This window comes from Ananas comosus, linkage group 4, assembly GCF_001540865.1.
Source record: "Ananas comosus cultivar F153 linkage group 4, ASM154086v1, whole genome shotgun sequence".
Lineage (NCBI taxonomy): Eukaryota > Viridiplantae > Streptophyta > Magnoliopsida > Poales > Bromeliaceae > Ananas > Ananas comosus.
In genome coordinates, this window is record NC_033624.1 from 10,810,593 (window position 1) to 10,833,234 (window position 22,642).

Sequence of the window (22,642 nt, forward strand, 5' to 3'; positions counted from 1 at the left end):
TTGACTAGTACTAAAACGTAAGGTACTTACGATGAACAATCTACGAAAAAGGGGTTGGTCTAGAGAGCAAAATTGTGTACTTTGCTTAGACATGGAGGAGACGATTGATCATCTTTTTGCCACTTGTGAAGTTACTAGGAACCTATTGGGGTGTTTGATGACCAATAGGAAGGGAACCAACTGCTACACTACAGCCTACACTCTCTGGGTGACTAGTCGACTTAGAGGAAGCACTTTTCGAAAGAAAGAGCTCGCGACTATTGCCTGCATCTGGTGAGTTATCTGGCTCGAACGAAATAGGCATATCTTCCAAAAGTTGAAACACTTACAACAACAAATGTTACAAGACATTTGGAATGCTCGAGATCTGACAAATTGGTGCAGAGTAGTACCTACCCCTGAGGGCCTCCAGCGGGGTGTCTTTTTTTGTCGTCTTTTCCGCGCTCCCCTAAGGGAGTTTATATTCTTTTCCATTTATCCCTTCCTTTTCTCTTTTTTGGGTTTCTTCAAGGCCTAATTGCCTCACCATGAAGCTAAGTTCATTATCTAAATGAATGAAGCGGTAGCATGGTATCTATTTCTCATAAAAAAAATTTACTTTTTGTTAAAGACTTTGTTAGATTTAAATACTCTATTAGGAGTTAGTTGTTAATTATTTCACTTTTGACAATCATTAATACTGTTAAATTTAATAAAATCTTTAATTTACTTTAATAAAATCTAAACAAGTATATATTTTAGGAGTCCGATTACAATAATAGCACAAAACACTTGATGCTATCTAGTTTTTCACCGTTAGAACTATCTCTTTGATTACTTTCACCCCTTCGATCATGTTATTCTACCGACCACCTATTAAATCATATAGAAAACCACTATCACCTTAACTGCATATTTCTTAATCTAAAGATAAAAAATCTAATAAGCTAGACCAATGACTTAATAACAGTAATAGTATTCCTACCTAATTTTATACTTTGATAAAAAGAAACTGTAATAAATGAGTAGAATATTTAGGTACACTTTTGGGCACACAACTAGCTATCATTTCTCACTAGAAAATGTAACCAACCCCACCCTCACTCCACTCCACTCCACATTCCTCCACCACCACCACCACCACCACCACCACTGCCCCTACCAAGTACCTTTCCCGCAGTAATCCCCATGAACGAGTCCTTTCCCTCCATTTCATCTTCTTCTTCGTCGTCGTCGTCGTCGTCGTCCGCATCCGACGTGCTGATGTCCTTCTTGCTCTCGCTGCCGCCCTCCTCCTTCTCGGCACTCGCGTCCTCCCTGGCTTCCGACCTCCGCCTCCTCCGCTCCCGCCTGGCCCTCCTCCTCCTCTCCCCCGCCCACTTCTCCCGCGCCCTCTCCCGCCTCCGCTCCCTCCCCCTCCCCCTCAAATCCCTCCTCCTCGCCCGCCTCCTCCTCCGCTCCCTCCGCCTCCTCCTCTCCTCCTCCACCTCCTCCCCCTCCTCCCACCCCCACCGCCTCCGCCTCCTCGACCTCGACGCCGCGCTCCTCCTCATGGCCATGTGCGACTCCTACCACCCCCACCGCCCCCACCCTCACCCCGTCGACTGGCGCTCCACCGTCGCCGCCCACGCTCTCTCCTCCGCCCTCAGCCCCGCCGCCCTCGGCGACACCCCCTGGGCCGTCCTTGGCCCCTACGTCGACCTCGCCGCCAAGTGCCCCCGCTTTCTTGAGGTGGTTGCATGTCAATATTATATTAAATAAAATGAAACAACCGTTGTACTCTACAAACTTAAACTTTATATTGAGGCATTACTTTCTATGACTTAAATTTTTAGAGAATAACGGTTATTTTATTTTATTTAACAAAAACAACTTTTTTTTCTAAGAAAAAAAAATTTAAGAGGTAAAGTCATTTTGAGTCGCCTACTCAATGTTTCGAAATTCTAATTTTACTGTCTAACTTTCGATTTGGTTAATTCGAGTTAATTAATAATATATTGACTTCAAAATCTGAATATGTAGTTTATATTTACAGATTTAAGTTGTATACTATAAGCAATTCTCACAGCTAGCTATAATTTTATTAAGATAAATAATTAGCTTATCTTTAAAGTCAAAATGTTTTTAATCATGACTCAAATTAAACAAATTGAAAGATTGAAAAATAAAATAAAAATTTTAAAATGTTGGGTACGTAGCCGGCTCAAAAAGACCCATAATTTAGGTAGGTTCTCAACATTTTTACTAAACTAAAAAGAGTAAATTATTTAATTAGTTCTTGAACTTCTAATTTTGATTTTATTGTAGTCTCCAACTCTTAATATTATTTTATTTTAATACCTATTTTAGAGTAAAAATTATTATCTATTTACACAGAATTTATTTATATATCTATAAATTAATGAATATATCAGCGTTTCATCTATGCCATACTTTTAATTTAACGCTTTATTTTTAACGTAGAGAACTCCATTATAGTACATAGATGCATAGGCAAAATTCACCCTCTAATAATAAAGCATAAATAAGAAGATTTAGGGACCATTATCATGGATCGAGAAAATTTGAGGATCAAAATAAAAAATTGGCCAATAGTTTAGAGACTCCTGGTGCAATTTACCCAAAAGCTTAATAAAGTGCTACAGAATGGTAATTTCACATTTTATATTTAATATTATCCATCGAGTCGATTTTAAATTAAAAAAATAAAAATAAAATGAGGCTATGATCATAATTTGATTGAATAAAAATTTAATAAGTATCACTCTCACCATGAGATCATTATGTTCATCTTCAACACTATTTTGAGCACGTTTATATAAATCAACTTAGGAATGATTACTATTTGTACTAAACTTTTGTTCATGCATGTGGAGGTGAATTTAAGATCTTCCGTTCTGATATAATGTGAAATATTTAGTTTTTTTAAAAAAGGAGTTTAATGTGTTACGCAGAGAGCGATATTTTAATATATTATATTTTACAGGTTGCCGGAAGCAGCAACGGAGGGGGGAAGATGGGGGAAGGGGCGAGGGCCGCGGTGGCGGCAGTGGTGGCGCTGCCGTCGGTGGAGTACAGCGGCTGCGAGGAGGGCGACGGAGGCGGCAGCAGAGAGTGCGCGGTGTGCAGGGAGGAGATGGCGGCGGGGTGGCAAGTGTGCGAGCTGCCGTGCGGCCACCGGTTCCACTGGGGGTGCGCGCTGGCGTGGCTGCGGAAGCGGAACACGTGCCCGTGCTGCCGCTTCGAGCTGCCGACGGAGGACGTGTTTGCGGAGATCGGGCGGCTGTGGAGGGCGGTGGTCAGGATCGGCGGTGGCGACGGAACCAGTTGCGGCGGCGCGGGCCGGGCCAGCAGGGGCGGATGATGGTGATCAGGTTACAAAGAACGAGCACACTGGTCATGATCGGGATCAACTGGGACGTAACACACCAGCAGTGTGGTGGTGGTCCCACTAACGGGTCGGGTAGGGACCCGTCAGGTATGGGTGGAAAGTAACGTGTCTGGGAGGTGCTTTTCTTGTTTTGTTCATTGGTGCTTGGATTGGTACAATGATGCTGGTGGGGGGATGCTTTAATAATGAGGGTTGTTAATATAGAAAAGTGATTAATTAATAAGGGAAATTAGGACCGACCGTCTCTAGTGCAAATGATAAAGGGCTTGATAGTAGATATCTGAGGTTCCAAGTTCGAATCCTAATTATTTAGCATACTCTTGGCATTTTAAGGTTTCAAGTTCCAAACTTTAATTAGTTTATATTTCTAGCAAATTAAACGAAGTCGGTAGTATATATGCATGCGGCTGTCGATTCGGTGCAGGTTGTGCGCCACAAAAGCAAGCGCAACAACAAAACCAAACGGGCACTTTGATAAGAGGAAAACTATTTTCTACCTCCAAATTCCGAGCTTCTCGGATAACATGTTTCTACTATCTTTCACTCTCAGACTCGAACTATTTTTGATCCCTTATATAAGGATGTAATGTGAGATTCGAAACATTTTTGGGCCCTTAGAAAAGGACATAATCTGAACTGTGTCGAGTGGCACCATCTATAAGATATATAATTTGACGGTTACGCGACATCACAAAAAAGATTTCTCAATAAGCCATGTCTCCTGTTATGACAATAAAAAAGAAGTGCTTGCCACATAGCTAATAGAAATTTTGCACCCACTCATTGCACCGTAAACCAACTATAAAACATACATCAAAGATAAATTTTTATAATACAATAAATTATTTAAATATTTTATATTATATATACTATATCATATTTTATTTTTCAATACTAATTATCAGATATTTTATCAATCATTTAATATATTTTTACGGTATATGAAATATTAGTATATACCATATGCAAGCAAAAAATTTTCCTCTCTTGGAACTATAGAGTGCACTCTATTAAGCATTTTCTATATCGAGTGTATATAAGTATATACACCACATACTTAAAACCTTCAATAGATATTTTAAAATAATTATTACACTTTGTAGATTAAATATATTTATTTACTAAATTTTGGTATTCAAAATCAATTCTTTAATATAAGTTGTGGTGTATGGTATATTAATATACACCATAGGCATATAATAATTTCTTCATTCTCCAATTAATATTAACAAGATAAAGACACCTCACATATTTGGTAATTTAGAATAAGTTCTCTAATTTAACTTTTTAATTAAAAATTTTATTTATAGAATAGCTACTAAAATTTAAGTTTGATCGAATTTTTAAGTGAAGTTATTAAAAAAACTTTAATTCTACAAGTACTAAAAGTTAAAAAATATTAATACAAAAGATTAGTTTTTATATTGTCTAAAAAAGGCTAAATGAGTTTCTTTTGTATTTGTCGGCTACAATTTTTTAAAAAATTTTAAAATTTTAATAATCATATATGTTGACTGACTGAAATACTATTAAACCACTGCGAAGCATGAACTCTACACTAGTCTATATTTATTTCCGAGCTTTCTTAAAAGATGACGAAAACTATCTTCCACCTTCGACTCCAAGCTTGTTTGGGCCCTTCGGGCAGGGCGTAATGTGGGCCGTGCCATATACACGGCACTTTTTGGGGCCCTTAGGTAAGAGTGTATAATGTGGATCAAACAGCCCACGGACTACTTGGCCTGTTTTACATTCCTGGAAGGAGCTTATTTGAGTAGAATTTTTCGAACAAGTTCTTATTGTATTTTAATTATCCTGTGGCAGTAGAAGCTTGAAATAAAAATAAGAAAATAAAAAAGGGCTCAAGAGTTTATTTCAGCATATAACAGTGATAACAAGAAGCTTTAGACTTTTGTTTGCTAAATGCTTAGTCATTGCTTCTAGAAAATTTGTTCCAAAATCCAAACCTAGTGGGGACAAAGCTGGATTACATGGCGTCTCTTCGGTAGTTAGATGCTTTAAGTTGCTACTGTGTTCATCAATTGGGACAGATTATGATGAGTGAGCCAAACCTAACATTTCAATCAACAGCACATTATGGGCCCACTTTATCTTTAAGAATTGGGTTGAGTAGAATAAAATGAGGGAGACACATTGAGATAGGTACCATGAGATACAGTAGAATGTTTCGAATCTATCCTTGTTCTGCAATGCAGTTACTTTCAGATCGTTGGCGCTAACCATTAATCCCAAAAACTCAAGCAGTTAGAAACATACAACCAATTCACTTAAAGCGTACAGATGCAGCACCCACAGAATTCGACTGTGACTGAGCCGAAACAGCCTCACGCCACTTCGAACATGGTTTGGTCCAACCTAACCTCCCGTCATTTCGAACGTGACTCGACCCAACTTGCTCTCTTGCCACAAGACAATATGCTAGCCCCTTTAAGCCAAGGGTTACATGCTATGCTAATGATGGTTGTTGCCATAATTTTATAATATTGAAGGACGAAAAATTAAAAACGCTTTTAAATTTTTGAGCCTCCCAGAGCATAAAAGCAGTGCTCGTAACAATCATATTATCAAACTAGACCTTAAATCTCTTTGCCATTTTTTTATCCTAGTCATTATATATCAAGCCTTTTCAACCGAAAACAAGTATATTTACCAAGGAATGGCTATTGTAACTGCTTTACTGTCGCATAATACTGTACAAAAATTTGCATCATGTTTTTACACAGCTAGGAGGACAAAATACAAGCGCGCGCGCGCACACTCTCTCTAGAGGAGAGTTCTCACTCTATAAGTGTAACTTGGCTATGACATGATTTCAAGAGCCTCCCTCGTCTGCCCGAGGATGTTAAACACAGTAGCTGCAATGTGAGAAGGCGTCAAGCCGGCTTCAGCTAGTTGATCAGAAGGTGATCCGTGCTCGATGTATCGATCGGGAAGTACCATTGGCCTCCACTGCATTGAAAAATATAAACATATATAAGTTACTTTTGTACGCCATCAAAATGAGCGAATTCTGCATGAGGTACCCAACCTTCAATTGTTACAATTTATTCCCTATTTGCTGTATAAGAAGATAAAACATTCGCTCATTTGGCACTTAATTGATGATTTCCTCAATATTTCTTTTCAGTTTGACGAAAAAAAATCTAACCATATGGATAAGATTGCAACAGCGTTCAAGTGTTACAGTTCTAATTCAAACAATTCGAAGGTTAGGGATCCATTTCTAGGTTGTAAATATGCTCGAATTTAGGAGCCATGATGCAACTTACTCCTAACTATCTTGAGAAGTAGGAGCTTGATCTTACCTTAACTTTACCATCAAGAAGACCATTAAGGGCCAAGAACTGAGCAACATGGGAACCGAATCCGCCGATCGACCCTTCTTCTACGGTGACAAGGACCTCATGTGACTTAGCTAGGCTTCTGATGAGAGCCTGATCCAACGGTTTGCAGAATCTTGCATCAGCCACTGTTATCTTAAGGTCGTGCTTCTCTAACAAAGATGCTGCAGCCAAGCAGCTTTGGACTGCAGTTCCATACCCCAAAAGAGCCACTCTCTCGCCCTCAACAAGTATCCTCCCTTTGCCCACCTGCAAATGCATGTTAGTTGTGATTTGCCGCGCATTTGCTCGGACACAAGCTAATTCGAGCTATTTAAAGAAGCAGTAACTGATCTTTCATGTAAAACTCCTCAACAGATTTTCGCTAGGTAAGAGTCAAAGCTTCCAATTGGAGCTTCTGCTTTTGAAACCCAAATGTTCAGTTCATGATCCCATCACAACAAAAACTCCATACTACTTGTTAGTTCAATGCTTGTTTTTTAGAAACTTTTGTTTTCTGAAGTATAGAAGTTATTGCAGAAGCCAAGTCAAAGCTAAGCATGCAACAAGTAGAATGTGTGAACTTAAAGGAAATACCTTCAATGGGACGCCTTTGTTTCCTGGGGGTAGGAGGACACCGATACCATTCCCTCGCGGATAACGGACGCAGGATGGCCGATCGTTGATGGCTGCCGCAGTAGCTACCATATGAAAGAGTTCAGCCTCATCTGAAGGAGCCATGACAACCATATTCGGGAGACATGCCATGTATGTCACATCAAATGATCCACAGTGAGTCGGCCCATCAGCACCGACAAGGCCAGCCCGGTCCATTGCAAATCTTACAGGGAGTTTTTGGAGGTCCACATCATGGACAACCTACATTAGTATAACCAAACCTATATAATCATCCCATCAGACGAATTTTGACCAAACTTCTATACTGAACTTTGAGGATTTCATGCATGTTTTCCTAAGAAAATTAGGAATTGACATACATAACAATGTAAAAAATCTAAATTTCGACATGTAACTCTCAAAATGCATTTCCTTTTTCTTTTTACAGTAATACCCTCATCTTATGTTGGGGACTTGTCCAATCCACGGGTCGATGTTACTTTTGTACTACAAATTTTTTTTTTTTCCTCCCCCCAAGGAGACATGTTGTAAGTATAAGAAAATTCAGGATTTTACAGGATGTATATATGTTATAAAAAATTTTGCAGGGGCATATCTAAGAGTTTATGATGTTTCTTGTTGTAATCCTTTCTTTTTCAATGAATATGCACCTTTATGTTTTAATTTCTAAAAAAGAAAGAGAGAATAATTGGAGAAAATAACATGCCTGATCATAAGCCCTTTGCAAGAAGGACGAGTAAATTGCGCAGAATGGCTTAAGACCTTCGCAAGCTAAACCGGCTGCAAAGGTGACAGCATGCTGCTCAGCAATTCCGACGTCGAAGCACCGATTTGGGAAGCGGCGTAGGAAGTAGTTGAGGCCCGTTCCTCCTCCCATTGCCGCATGAATCGCAACTATATCTTTGTCCACCTCTGCCTCAGCTACTAAAGCTTCGGCAAAGTAGTTGGTGTATGATTGGGTCTTAGCGCTAGATTTGAACTGCTTTCCAGTCGCTGGATCAAACTTGGCCACACCTGTAGAACCATGAATTACATTTGATTATGAGATAGTAACAAAATTGGCCACATACATACATCTAAAGCTATGTAATATATATACCATTTTTAAAATCTGATCTCATACCTGTCATAAGTGCAGTTTCTTTCAAAAATGTTCTTGTTTGAACGAAATCGGTTCTTTATTAGAAAAAGAAAACCTTTTAAAAGTAGTTTTTTATGCTTTCAAAGTGCATGCATAATATTTTTGATCATTTTGCATACTCTTGCGAATTTCTTTTAGAAGAAATATAGATGCTTTTCCATGTACTTGAGTTCTTACCATGATATTTGTCGGCGGCCCTCTCAGCATAGGGATAACCTCGGCCTTTCTCAGTTACAACATGGATAAGAACTGGGCCAGTCGTTTTCGTGCTTTTGACCTCCTTTAGAATGGTGATGAGGTCATCCATGTTGTGGCCATCTACTGGGCCAATATAATAGAGGCCGAGCTCTTCAAACAAGGTTGAACCAGACCCACTGATCATTCCTCGAGCATACTCATCAACTTTCGCAGCCAATTCATGCATTGATCCACCGATCTGCTTTGTAACTCCCTGAAGCACTTCAAAAAATGTGATTCAGATTTTGACCAAGAAACAGAAGATGGAACATGTAGTGCTTATGACAGTAATATGAGGTGATTTACCAAGTGTTAGGAGGAAAGATTGTGTTATGGACCAAATATAAGTTAGCATTCAATAGGTTTTTTTTTTTCATGCTTTTCTGGTGTATGTTTTGATAAATAGCAACAATTTAATACTCATGTTTCAGCATAAAAAATGGGGCATTGTCAAGTTTTACGAAAACATTTCATTGGTTCAAAATCATTGAATAAAGCTCCAATCAAAGGAGCAGTCGAAATATTCTATCCAAGAAGAATCCAAAATCTTACAGCAACAATTATAGGAAATATATCACAAGAAGTGAATTATTTATATAAGAAAATACAGGAAGAAGATTTCATAGAGGTCGATGCTTGTAACATTACCTTGGCCACCTCCCTGAGTTCTCGTAGGGGCCTGCTGGACTGCAATCTACTGAGCGCACTGCTCAAAGCTCCAACTGGCGGAATTGGTCCATCAAGGGTTGCAGTAGGCAGAGAAACCTGTTTGTTATCATTCAGAATGACGATCATATCGGAGTCGAGATAGCCAGCATTGTTCATGGCTTCATAAGCTTGCCCGGCAGTCATGGCTCCGTCTCCTATTACTGCAATCACGTTGTTCTTTCTTCCCTTGAGGTCCCTCCCCACAGCCATTCCTGCTCAAATTGAGGCAAGTAAGCAAAAAGCATAATACCTTTAGTTTTAATTTATACGGAACAGTACGTATTAGATAACATGAAATGTTAGCATGATTTATTCGGCATTTTCTGATCTTTGTTTTTAGTGCCCTTCTCTTTTTTCCGAATGTAAGACATAAGGTGAGTGCTGATTAGTCTGGCTTATGGAATAACTTCTCTGCTACAAGAAATAGCAATCAGCTGGTTACCAAACAAAAGGTCTTAAGCTTTCTCTACGGTGAAAAGCTAAAGTATACTTGGGCCCAAAAGTAGTGGAACTTGAAGCTTCTTGTTAGGATATTTTGACGAAAAAGCTGTTTCTGCTTTCTCAGGAAGCTCTATTCGAATTGCACTTCTAAAGAAGCCCCAGGGCGGGCAAGACAGGCCCTTAGGCTGTCAAAATATAAATAGAGAAGAGCAAAGGGAAAGTGGTGTTACCAAGAGCTGCCGAAATACTGGTTGAACTGTGACCAGTACCAAAGGAATCATATTCACTCTCCGAACGTTTGGTAAATCCCGACAACCCGTTAGTCTGTCTAATTGTTGGCATCCTGTCCCGTCTTCCTGTCAAGATTTTGTGCGGGTACGACTGCACAGAAAACAAATTTAAGAATTCGACATCACATTTTCTCCAGAATTGCCATCTATTAGTGTTAGCTAACGTATCGTAAATGCAGACTTCTGGTAAAACGAAAGAAAGGGAAACAGCAAAACCTGGTGTCCGACATCCCATAGAATCTTGTCCTGGGGAGCATTGAAGACATAATGGAGCGCCACTGTCAACTCAACCACACCAAGACTCGAGCCGAGGTGACCCCCGGTCTTTGATACATTGAAGATAACATCAGAACGGAGCTCATCGGCTAGCTGTTTAAGCTCCTGCAATGGATTAACACGAACGAGCACACAACAACTTCAGCACCACAAAGCTCAAACTAGTTCGGTATTATCGCTCTTTGACGCATTTCATCGGACATGAGGAGAGTGCACCTTGATGGAGAGGTTCTTCATATGAATTGGGTAATTGACTGTGTCCAGCAGAGGAGTTGGTGGCCTCTGTGCATGGTACTCTCCTGCCTCTGATAGTGATGCACAAACACATGGCTTTCTCCTAGGCTACAAAACCAGAACAATTTTTTTTTTTTATTTTTTTATTTCAATTACCACTTCTAAAGATTTAGGTTCCTTGATGGGTATTGAACATGAATAACAAACAACAGTTCCATCAACAAGTTAAATTTTACTATATTCAACAGCTCAATCAGGCATTAACAGGGGTTAGCACACAATAATGCTAGAATTTTATCCTAGAATTCCAACTTAATCAAGAATGATAAAGCATAAATATGCATTTATTACTCAAAAGATCGATCTGATAGAAAACAGACACGAGGATATGACAGGTGAGACAGAAAATAGAAACCCGCCAAGTTCAGAATTGGTTCTAATACCATATTACTCAAAAGATCAATCTGCTAGGAAACGAGTTCAGGAACATGAGCAAGAGCATCAAGATAGATAGAGAGATGAAGCAAAAAAAAAAAAAAAAAAAAAAAAAAAACAACCTTGGGAAGCCTGTGTTGATGCTTGTGGGATTGGAAATCAACTCCACCAAGCAAATGGGGAGAGAGGGAGGTGGCCTTCTGGGGATCTGCAGCATTTACACCAAGAACATAGCCAGGAAGAGAGAATGTGGAGAGAGCCATGGGAAGGATGGTGGTGAGAGAGAGTCTTTAGCAAGAGGAAATGGGGAAGTTGAGAAGAGGAGGAGAGAGGTTAGTGGTCTTATAGTGGGGTGGTATTTAATGTGGGATTACAGTGATATCTTAGTGAGCCCATGAATGGGGGGAGGGAATGGCACTGAGGAGGAGTGGGCTTATGTGAGTGGCTGATATTCATTTGCTACAACACCCCCTCCTAAGTCCTACCCCACTCCCTTTGCATTCTCCTTAACTCTCTCTCTCTCTCTCTCTCTCTCTGTTTGTTTGGCTTCTCCCCTGGACACTTTTGAGCAGATATGAGCACTCTCTCTCTCTCCCCTCCCCATTGGACCACCTCATCAAAGTATCAAGAGAGTGAGGATAAAGTGGTGGTGATAAATCTGAAATTCTAAGAGAAGCAGAGAAAACTGGGGGAAGAGATTAGGAGATGACAGGAACTGCACTCTCTTACCAAACATTCTGAGCAACCAAACAGCCTCCCAAAAAAAAAAAAAAAAATTGTGAAACTTTTTTTCAAAATTTTTCATCCGTTTGATTTTTAAAAAGAAAGTCTTTTTGAAAAAAATTTCTCCAAATTTTATAGAATCGTCTTTTAGATTTCTTTTTTGAAACAAAAACATTAGGTTTCCTTAAATTCTAGAAAAAAAAATTTAAAAATTATACTTTTAGAATCAGACGGGCGGAAAATTGGAAAAAAAAAAATCCATAGAAAACTTTTTTCCCCAGCTGCAGTTTTCTGTTTCCTCCAAAAATTGTGGAAAAATATTTCCGAGAAAAAGTTTTCTTATCATAAAATCATTTTTTGTTTTCCATTCGTTTGGTTCCAAAAAAAATAAGTTTTTATAGAAATTTTGTTTATATATTTTATAAAAAAGATAGTATTTTTGTTTACTTAAAAAAAATCTGAAAAATAAAAGTGTTAGTTTTTCGTGAAATATGAAAAATAGATTTCCTAAAATGCTTGTTTTCCTTAAAACTAAATGAATGAAAAATTACAAAAATAAAATTTTTATGAAAAATTATTTTCTGGAAAAAAAAATTCTTATACTTTTTTGAAAAACCAAACAGTCTCTAAATGAAAATTCACATCTTATTACAGGAACCGCACTATTGGTAATCGACGATCCTTAGAATCTTCAATTATTTGCTTGTCTCGCATTAATCAATCTAAACCAATGCCAAAAAAACAAAGAAGAGGAAAACAACAGCAAATCGATGCCTAAGATTTCCTAATTAGATTTTGATAATTCGCAAAATAAAAAAAAAGTCATTATTGTTCTACTATTTTCAATCATGCTTGATTATGGATCATTGATTAAAAGCACTGTTTCTATATTTTCATACTATTATATAATTTCTAATACCAACCAGAAATACATAATCTTTGGTTAATTCCTCAGATTACTATGCTAATCTCGAGATCTATAATAAATCTCAACCTTGCTAAATTGCTCTCCATTTGCTAGCATTGATAGTGAAATGTAAAGCAAAATCCACGACAAACCCTAATTCTTTTCGTTACATGTTTGTTCATATGAATATCTTATTTTGCACATCAGAAAAATTTTGCTTACTCCAGGGTTTGGGTGCAATCTAGCTCGCTGTTCGCGAGCCAGCTCGCGTTCGGTTCGAAATGAGCTCGAGATCGACTCGCTCGTTTAATAAACGAGTCGAATACGAGCTGAATTTTTCAGTTCGTTTAATAAACGAGCCGAACACGAGCTGAGGTTAGCTCGCTCGTATTCGGCTCGATAACAGCTCAAATACATATATTTTATATTTATATAAATAAATAAATAGTTATATATATAATATAATTTTATATTATTTAATTTTTTGTCCAACCTAAATATAAAGCCCAATTCAATTATAAAAGTGTTCACGTGTATGTAAAGTTTCAACCGCTAGATCAAAGCTTGATGGATACAATCTAATAAATTTATTTTCTATATATATATATAGAGAGAGAGAGAGAGTAGGTTTTGCGTGCTATTAGGAGCATGGAGGCTTCCGTATTCCTAAGCCGTTTTCGATTATGAAGCTTCCGAATCGACGATCGGCTCTGTTGGACTTGATCTAGCATATTTGAAATATATAGAAAATAAATTTTGCGATTTTTCGATATCATTTACCTAACGATCGAAAGGGTTCAAAATCAACAATTTTTAATGGTTGATGTATATCATTTGCAAGTTTAATGATATAGAAGTATCCAAATCAGATGAAGTTTTGATAGAAAATTCTTTATACTATTTACTGCAAGATCAACATCTCTGACCGAAAATTTTTATGTTATTTCACCACGTTTTATGAGATTTTTATTTTCAGCCGTTGATTTCGAACCCTTTCGATCGCTAGGTAAATGATATCGAAAAATCACAAAATTTATTTTCTAGATACTTCAAATATGCTAGATCAAGTCTAACGAAACCGATTATCTATTCGGAAGCACCATCATCGAAAACGACTTAGGAGCACGGAGGCCTCCGTGCTCCTAATAGCACACAAGACCTACTCTATATATATATATATATATATATATATATATATATATATATATAGAGCCCGGCTAATATACTATTATGAGTACGATCGCCCTCGTACTCATAAGTTGTTTTCGATGATAGAACTTTCAAATCGACGATCCACACCGTTAAATGTTATCTTGAACATTTAAAACTTCTAGAAATCAAATTTCATAATTTTTTGACATCATTTACCTTACGATCAAAAGCTCACAAAATTGACCATTTTTAATGGCCGGTATGGGATACTTGCTAGTTTAACAATGTAAAAGAATTGGACTAGGTTGAATTTTTGATAGAAAATTCTATTCACTACCTAGATAAAGATCAATAATTCCGATCTTAAATTGAAGGATCCGATTATCGATTTTTAAGACATCGTTCGATTTTGACCGTTCGTTTTATGCCCGCTTGATGGACTTTATTATGATTTCGAAAAATTACGAAATTTATTTTCTAGAAGTTTCAAATACTCTAGATCATATTTAACGGAGTGGATCGTCGATTCGGAAGCTTCATCATCAAAAACAACTTATGAGTACGAAGGGTCCAATACTCATAAGAGTATAGTAGCCCTACTATATATATATATATATAATAATTATTTATTTATATATTTAAATATATATAAATATAAATTAAATAAATTATATAAATATAAAATATATATATTCGAGCTATTATCGAGCCGGACACGAGCAAGTTGACCCCATTTCGTGTTTGGCCCGTTTAGTAAACGAGTTAAAAAATTCAGCTCATCTTCAGCTCGTTTACTAAACGAGTGATTCGATCTCGAGCTCATTTCGAGCTGAACACGAGCCGGTTCGCGAACAGTGAGCTGCATTGTCACCCCTATATACATAACTAAAAAAGCATTCAAAATATCTATTATTAAAAACCAAATGCATATTCTTAATTAAGTATTACAATATAAATTAATAAATTCGGTCAATTTATATAAAATCAGATCGACTAATTAGTTCACTGATTGAATTATTAATCTAAATAAATTAAAATAAATTTTAAATCATTATAAATTGAACCGAATCGATTGGTTTAGACACTAAATTACGGTCCAATCAATACCGACGAATACACCTCCACTTTCGGTGAAACAAACACTTGATATGAGCGCACAGTCCATTATTTGCGGCGGTGAGCACCGACCGAGAAGGGTCGGGTGATTGAGCGACACGTGTGGCTTCAGAATTGCCACGTGTTTGCTCAGCACCGAGGGGGCGACCCGCTACGACGTGTACACGTGGCCCGGAGCAACTCACGAAAATTGAAACGCACCTCTCCGTTTCCCACACTCGACAGCGACGTCACCTCAGAGTCTCTCTAATTCACCGAAAATTTTAGAATGTAACGGATATAATGATAACGTAGCGTAACAAATAAATTAAATATATTTTTTTAGAAATATATGTTTCATAATAATTGTAAAAAAATATTTTTATTATACTTTTATTTAAAAAGAATAAATATAATTGGCTTGTTAGTGATGACGTGGTGCAAGCGTGACAGTATAGAATTCCTCCTAATTCACTGTAAACGTTTTAATTGAAAAAATTGTAAATATTTCTTGTACGATTTAGAACTTTTTTATTAAAAAAATTTTAAATATATTTCGTACTTTTTCATTCTATAATTTAAAATATTTCAATTTAGTATTATATGATTTTATTTTTCTATTTTCGTCAGTTCTTTCGTTAACATTTCGTTAAATTATATATAAAAAAAACTTTAGATACCTCACATAGATTTATCGAATATTTATTTTAGTATCTTTTAATTTTAACTTTGTCACTTATTTAATAAAAAAAGAATTAATTGAAGAAATAATAGAAAGAGAAAAATAAAATCACGGTGTATTAAATTGATACACTTTAAATTATAGAGTACTAAAATAAAAAAAAATACAAAATCACAGTAGTGTTATTTGAAGTTTTTTCCTTTTTTATTTTAGTATCTTATTATTTAAATTGTATCACTTTAATATTTTATGCTTTTATTTTTTCCTTTTTTATTATTTTTTGTTAATTTTTTCGCTAAATAGGTGAGAAAGTTAAAATCACATAATACTAAAATAAAAATTTCGTAAATTATAAAATATTGAAGTGAATATTCGATAAATCATAGGGAAGTATCTGAAGCTTTTTTCATATATTTTAACAGAGAGTTAACGGAGATACTGACGGAAAGAGAAAAATAAAATCACAGAATACTAAAGCGATATATTTTAAATTATAAGATATTAAAGTGAGAAAAAGTTAAACTACAAGAGGATATTTGAAAATTTTCCTATTAATTTTATAATAAAGCATCATTTAGGAGCTCTCTACTTAAGTTTTTTTTTTCTTTTTTTTTTCTTTTTTTTTTTTTTTTTTTTTTTTGGCTCAGTTACATACTTACATGAGAAACTGTTGCATGAAATTGAAAGGCACTTCTCGGATTTCAAATAGTTGTATACGCATCTGTTTCCTTCCTCCTAATTACTTTTTTAAATTCAAAAATATTTTTTTATACACTTCTAAGGTTTATAGTTTAAATATACTTCAAATTTCAAATCTATTCCTATGAAATTTATATTTTTTTCAATAATTCTCTGGGGCAGGAATATATTGAGAAAAAAGTGGCACTGTTCCGAAAATAAATCAGATAATATTCCGAAGCAAATTTGAAAGCAAAGATAAATCATACATATATATGAAAATTTGATGTACAAATAAGATATTATCTATTAAATTAAAAATAATATTACATGAAGTAATTAAAATTTTAAATGAAAATTATATTATTATTATTATGATTATTATTTTGAAGCTAATGACTTTAGAATTATAGTTATTTTATTTTTAATTTATTTTTTCAAAAAAATTTTATATTAACATATAAGAAAGTAAAAAGAAATGTTAATGCTTTATTAAATTTTTCTTCTTTTGTAATTAATTTTGCCATCACAAAAACCAATTAAGGCATTTTAAAAAAGCAAAATTAATTTAATTTATAGCGAAGCAAAAACAAAAGTGAGTATTTGTGGCCCAAAATAATTTTAACTCCCTCCACTTTCCGCAAACCACCATGCCCTTCGTGCATCATCCAGTACACCCTAAAATAAAATTATTTAAAAACTATAAATTCAGAATATTTGTTTATGTAACTATTTTATTATACTGGAAAAATTAAATCATAATGATGATTGGATGTGTATATTTTGCAAAATTTACAATGTTTCGTACATAGAATAATTTAAGACAAAAATGTACATAACTTATCTGCACTATAAATTATTTTGAATTGGCTGTCCAATCTTTCAAATTTTAATTTTGCCATCCAATCTTTTAATGTGTTTGATTTGACTTAGTTAACGATACTTTTACTTCAAAATTTGATTGGATCGTTTTTTTTAGAGTTTAGCTTGTGTACTTCATATAATTATCACAACTATAAATTTATTAAATTAGCTTAAATTCTGAAATCAAAATATTGTTAATTGACTCAAATAAAAAAATGAACGATCGAATAACAAAATTAAAATTTTGAAAGGTTGGATAGTTTATTCAAAATGGAAACTAGTTTGGATAAGTTATATACGTTTTTATTTTTTCTTAATTTAGATCATATTTATTAAACTAGAAAAGTGAAATATATATATATATATATATATATATATATATATATATATATATATATATATATATATAGAGAGAGAGAGAGAGAGAGAGAGAGAGAGAGAGAGAGAGAGAGAGAGAGAACTAGTGCTATTAATAGCACTAAGTCATTGGTGCTATCAAGTTTTTTACCGTTGGATTAAGAGATGTGCGGTTAGGATGATGTGGGCCTCCTAGGGTTGAGTGGGTGGTTGGTTGAATAGTATGATTTAACGGATGAAAATGATCAAAAGGGTAGATCTAATGGTGGAAAACTTGGTAGCACCAAGTGCTTTGTGCTATCAATAGCATAGTAACCGGACTCATATATATATGGAAAAACTTCAAAAACCCTCCATGTGGTTTCGTAGTTTCTCACTTTACCCTCCTGTGGTTTAAAATGTATCAATTTGCCCCCCTGTGGTTTCTTTTTTCTCTTTTTCTTATCAATTTTATTATTTTTTTTCTTAAATCAGTGATAAAGTTAATTTAAAGGGTACTAAAGTAAATATTTGATAAATCTAGATGGGTATCTGAAGTTTTTTGTATATAATTTAATGAAATATTAACGAAAAAGCTACCGAAAAGATAAAAACGAAACCACAGGGGGGCAATTTGATACATTTTAAACCACAAGGGGGCAAAGTGAGAAACTACGAAACCACAAAGGAGGTTTTTGAAGTTTTCCCTATATATATAGAGAGAGAGAGAGAGAGTCGTTACTATCATTTTCGTGCTTATAAGTCGTTTGCGATAATAAAACTTCCTACTTGACGATCCATACAGTTAAACATGACTTAGAGCATTTGAAACTTCTAGAAATTAAAATTTAAAATTTTTCACCATCATCTACCTTATGACCAAAAGATTTCAAAATTGATATTTTTTAACGGCCGGTGCGAAATGCTTGTTAGTTTAACGATAAAAGTATCGGAATTGATTAAATTTTTTATAGAAAATTCTATTCACAATATGAATAAAGATCAAAAAGTCCGATCTTACCTGTTTTTAAAAAGTCGTTTAATTTTGATCGTCCATTTTATACCACCTGTCTGATGGACTTTAGTATTGCTTCGAAAAAAAGAAAAACGACTTTTTACTTACGATCTCCAGTACCAATCATGCATCAAATTTTTTGTCCCTTGCGTTAGGAACAGTCGGTAACAGATTTGTTGAGTCTAGTGTTCTTAAGCTCATTCTAGTGAAAATGGAAAAAGGGCTGTGGTCCTTGTAGGTGGGAGGAAGATGAATAGGATTGCTTCTTGACAGTTCTGTCACGATGTTGTCGTTGTCAAATGATAGATGCCTCAGCAAAAAATCGTGAAGTCAGCCGCCTCCACCCACCATGTGATCTTAAATTTTGGGGTTCGTACGTCGTCTTCGTGTCACTCTATAAGGATACAACGAGAGGATCGAGTGAAAGGGACTGCCCAATTTTCTAATTAAAAAAAATACTTCACATTTCATTTAGGCCATATTTAGTTGGAGGGTAAAGAAATTTATTCCATCCTTATCCTTCAAATAAAAAAAAAAAATTGATGAGAATACTAATTTCCATCTTAATGCATTAAATAGAGCTGGTAAACGAATGGATTGAGTAACCCGCAGGCAGGTTATTGTATCCGCGGATTACTTAGGTATGGATAAAATTTATCCGTAAATTTTTGTGTAGCCAACATCATTGTCCAAACCCCCTGCGGGTGGGCGAGTGGGTCCGTAATTTTATTTTTTTTTGCACATATGCTTTTTAAATGCAAAACATATATATATATATATATATATATATATATATATATATATATATATATAATAATTAGGCTACTATACTATCAATAGTACGAAGCCCTTGGTACTATTGAGTTTTTGCCGTTGATAAAAGGATGTGCGGTTAGAATGATAGTGGTCCCCTAGAGTTGAGTGGGTGGTTGGTTTAATAATATAATCTAATAGGTGGAAATGATCAAAAGGTAGATCTAACGGTAAAAAACTCAATAGTATCAAAGGCTTGGTACTATCAATAGTATAGAAGCCGGACTCATATAATATATATATATATATATATATATATATATATATATATATATATATATATATATATATATATATATGTTTTTAAAAACGTAAAATAACTTATTATTTAAAATATCATAACATATAATAAAAATATTTAAAGTCGTAAAGCAAAAATATTTCATAATATAAAAGACGCGTAATAAGAAATTAGGATTAAAATTTTTAGGATGAGTAATAAAAAATATATATTAATTAAGAAAATATATTTTGTAAATAAAATATATATGTGCGGGTATCCGTGGGTCCCTGCGGATTATCCAAAATACCCACTGCTTAATGGGTACCCATCCGTTTTACTTGTAATTTTTTGGTTGGAAAAATTGGTACCTATACCGTAAATTTTTGGATAATCGCCGGGTACCCACGTTTTGGGTCAAGATTTCCAGGTCTAGCATTAAGGGCCCGTTTGGATTGTAGATAAGGGATGGAATAACCCTTGTCCCTTCTTTATACTCAAATGCTAATTTTTTATTCGAGAATAGTAGTTCCGGGTATCTGAAATAAGCTGGTATAACTATCCACCAACACATCTATTTCTATATATAACTACCCCTATTTTTCTTATTCGATCTTATCTACCTAAACGCTATTTTTTTATCCCGAAAACAACTCAATTTTCATCCAAACGCTATTTTTCTTATCCCTATACTTGTACCTATCTGTAAAGGGATGGGAACTAGTGTCCCCACCCTAAGGTGAAACAAGCTGAGACAACCCAGCTTGTTCCACTTGTGAAGTAAGGGTGGCAATCCAGCTCGCTGTTCGCGAGCCAGCTCATGTTCGGCTCGAAATGATTCAAGATCGAATCGCTCGTTTAATAAACGGGCCGAACACGAGTTGAATTTTTTTGCTCGTTTAATAAACGAGCCGAACACGAGCTAAATTTTTCGGCTCGTTTAATAAACGAGCCGAACATGAGTTAGGGTCGTTCGCTCGTGTTCGGCTCGATAACAGCTCGAATACTTATATTTTATATTTATATAATTTACTTAATTTATATTTTTATATATAAATAAATAATTATATATAATATATAATTTTATTATTTAATTTTTTTAGTAAAATAAAATATAAATGCAAACTTAATTATAAAAAAACTCATTTATTATGCAAAGTTTCAACTATTAGATCAAAGTTTAATGGATAATATTTTATAAATTTAGTAAAATAAAATATAAATGGAAGTTGAATTTTCGGCTCGATAGTTTAACGGACCAGCTCGTATTCGACTTGTTTATTAAACAAGCAGAACACGAGCCGATCCCTCGTGTCGGCTCGTTTACATCCCTATCGTGAAGAGAGAGAGAGAGAGAGAGAGAGGAGAGGGGGGGGGGGAGAGATAATTTTTAATTTATTAAATTTTGTAAGTTAAAAAATTAAAATTTATAATTTTTAAAATTACAAAATTAAGAATTTAAATTTTAAATTGTTTAATTTTAAAATTTGATATTTTAAATTTTTTATATTTAGAATTTGATATTTTGTATTTTTAAATTAAATTTACATTTGAAATTTAAAGTTTAAAATTTAAAAGTTTATATTTTAAATTCTAAAATATAAATATAAAATATAAAAATTTAAATTCTAATATAAAGAAACATTATTTTTTATTTATAACTATCCACTTTAATTCTTATTCCATTTTACCTAACCAAACTTTATTTTTTTTATTTTCAGAAATAATCTAATTTTTATCCAAACGCAAAATTAATATAATCTCCGCTTATATCTCAATTTATATATATTTCGTGTAGTATCCCTGGTGTTCAGCTTTTGAGGCTTGGCGATACGCCGTGAGGGTGTCGGGACAACTCCGAGTCTCGTTGGCGCGAAATAGACGCAAAACGGACTCAGCGGGGACGCGAGAGCAAAAGTTCGCTTTGGAAACTGTAATTGCAGATTTTTCTGTTTGTGTACCGGTACAGCATCAGGGGTGTACCGGTACACATTTTGTACCGGTACAGTATCGGAGGTGCACCGGTACACTTTGCCTGTTTCCGCGCAGCTGCTCTCGGGTTGCCATTTGTACCGGTACAGATGCACGTGTACCGGTACACCAGGGTAGGTAAGAGGGCATTTTAGTCTTTTTTTGCCTCGTACGTATCACCATCCCTTCCATTTGCTTTATGTACGTGTTGGGGAGCTGAGGAGGACTTCTTGCATGCTTCTTCTCCTCTTTCTCTCTCTAGGCTCAACCGTGAGCAAAGAGGAGCTCGGGTGGTTTTGGATCGACGCCGACGTCGCGCCGCGGAGCCGTTCGAGCACACGAGCACCGTTGTTGCTGCGTTGGGAAGCCGATCGAGCGTGTGATTTCGCCATTTCGACGTCGTGCCGGTGTTGGTTAGCGTTTCGAGGTGGGTTTATCATCGGTTTTCTACTCCTAAGGTCTCGTTGGTCGGCATGTATACTTCGTGCAAACACTACTTGTATTATAGCTCGAATTCATGATTGTTTCAGGTTTTTGCTAACTAAACTGAATTTGGAGCATGATTTTAGTTGTGGATAGATTATACATATCGGCCTTGGATTTGACGTAGAAGAAAATTGCGATTATGACCTGTCATATGTCTAAACTACCTGATTTAGCTCTAGGAGCCGTTGTTATTTTGTATTGCCGTAATATCTGCGTGGTGGATACCCCAGATAGTTTAGATCTCTGTTACGCTCGTGCTGCGATGCCGAGAGTATTTTTACAGTAGTGTTCAGACTGTTTCGGATAGTTGGGTGCCGTCGGGACTGATGGTGGACCCAGTTGCCGAGTTGGCATCGGCTTGTGCCGAGGGGACGTGACTTGTGGGTTGTTAGACCAGTTGGATCATGTTTCTTGACTTTAGCCTGGGAGAGCCTGATTGAGCTCGACAGAGATACGCTTGCATACTCGTTTGGGTCGCGCCTACGAGTGTCACTCCGGAGTCGGGCTTTATACTTTTGCGTCAGTGTCGTTGTGTTCTGGTTGGACTTGCTCTGCACTAATTACCCAGCGTGGTGGTTGTTAGTGTAG

The 22,642-nt window shown here is 35.6% G+C and overlaps 2 protein-coding genes across 2 annotated transcripts; one reads left to right on the top strand and one right to left on the bottom strand.

Annotated features, from left to right (window-relative positions):
- On the top strand, nt 1,168–3,732 carry LOC109709092 (E3 ubiquitin-protein ligase SGR9, amyloplastic). Its single transcript, XM_020231163.1, has 2 exons — nt 1,168–1,710; nt 2,966–3,732. The coding sequence occupies exons 1-2, from the start codon at nt 1,168–1,170 to the stop codon at nt 3,341–3,343; spliced, it is 921 nt and encodes a 306-aa protein (XP_020086752.1). The 3' UTR covers nt 3,344–3,732.
- LOC109708974 (probable 1-deoxy-D-xylulose-5-phosphate synthase, chloroplastic) lies at nt 6,015–11,647 on the bottom strand. The gene is made up of 10 exons (XM_020230967.1): nt 11,235–11,647; nt 10,660–10,785; nt 10,384–10,548; nt 10,108–10,258; nt 9,377–9,648; nt 8,669–8,942; nt 8,057–8,364; nt 7,309–7,590; nt 6,697–6,981; nt 6,015–6,340 (listed from the first exon to the last, which is right to left on the bottom strand). Exons 1-10 carry the CDS (start codon nt 11,373–11,375, stop codon nt 6,191–6,193), a joined length of 2,154 nt encoding a protein of 717 aa, XP_020086556.1. The 5' UTR covers nt 11,376–11,647; the 3' UTR covers nt 6,015–6,190.

Coding starts and splice junctions, on each gene's coding strand:
- LOC109709092 (XM_020231163.1), top strand. CDS start 1,168: ATGAACGAGTCCTTTCCCTCCATTTCATCTTCTTCTTCGTCGTCGTCG. Junction 1,711..2,965: donor AGTGCCCCCGCTTTCTTGAG/GTGGTTGCATGT, acceptor TATATTTTACAG/GTTGCCGGAAGCAGCAACGG.
- LOC109708974 (XM_020230967.1), bottom strand. CDS start 11,375: ATGGCTCTCTCCACATTCTCTCTTCCTGGCTATGTTCTTGGTGTAAAT. Junction 9,649..10,107: donor CAGTATTTCGGCAGCTCTTG/GTAACACCACTT, acceptor CAATTTGAGCAG/GAATGGCTGTGGGGAGGGAC. Junction 8,365..8,668: donor GGCCGCCGACAAATATCATG/GTAAGAACTCAA, acceptor ATGGTTCTACAG/GTGTGGCCAAGTTTGATCCA.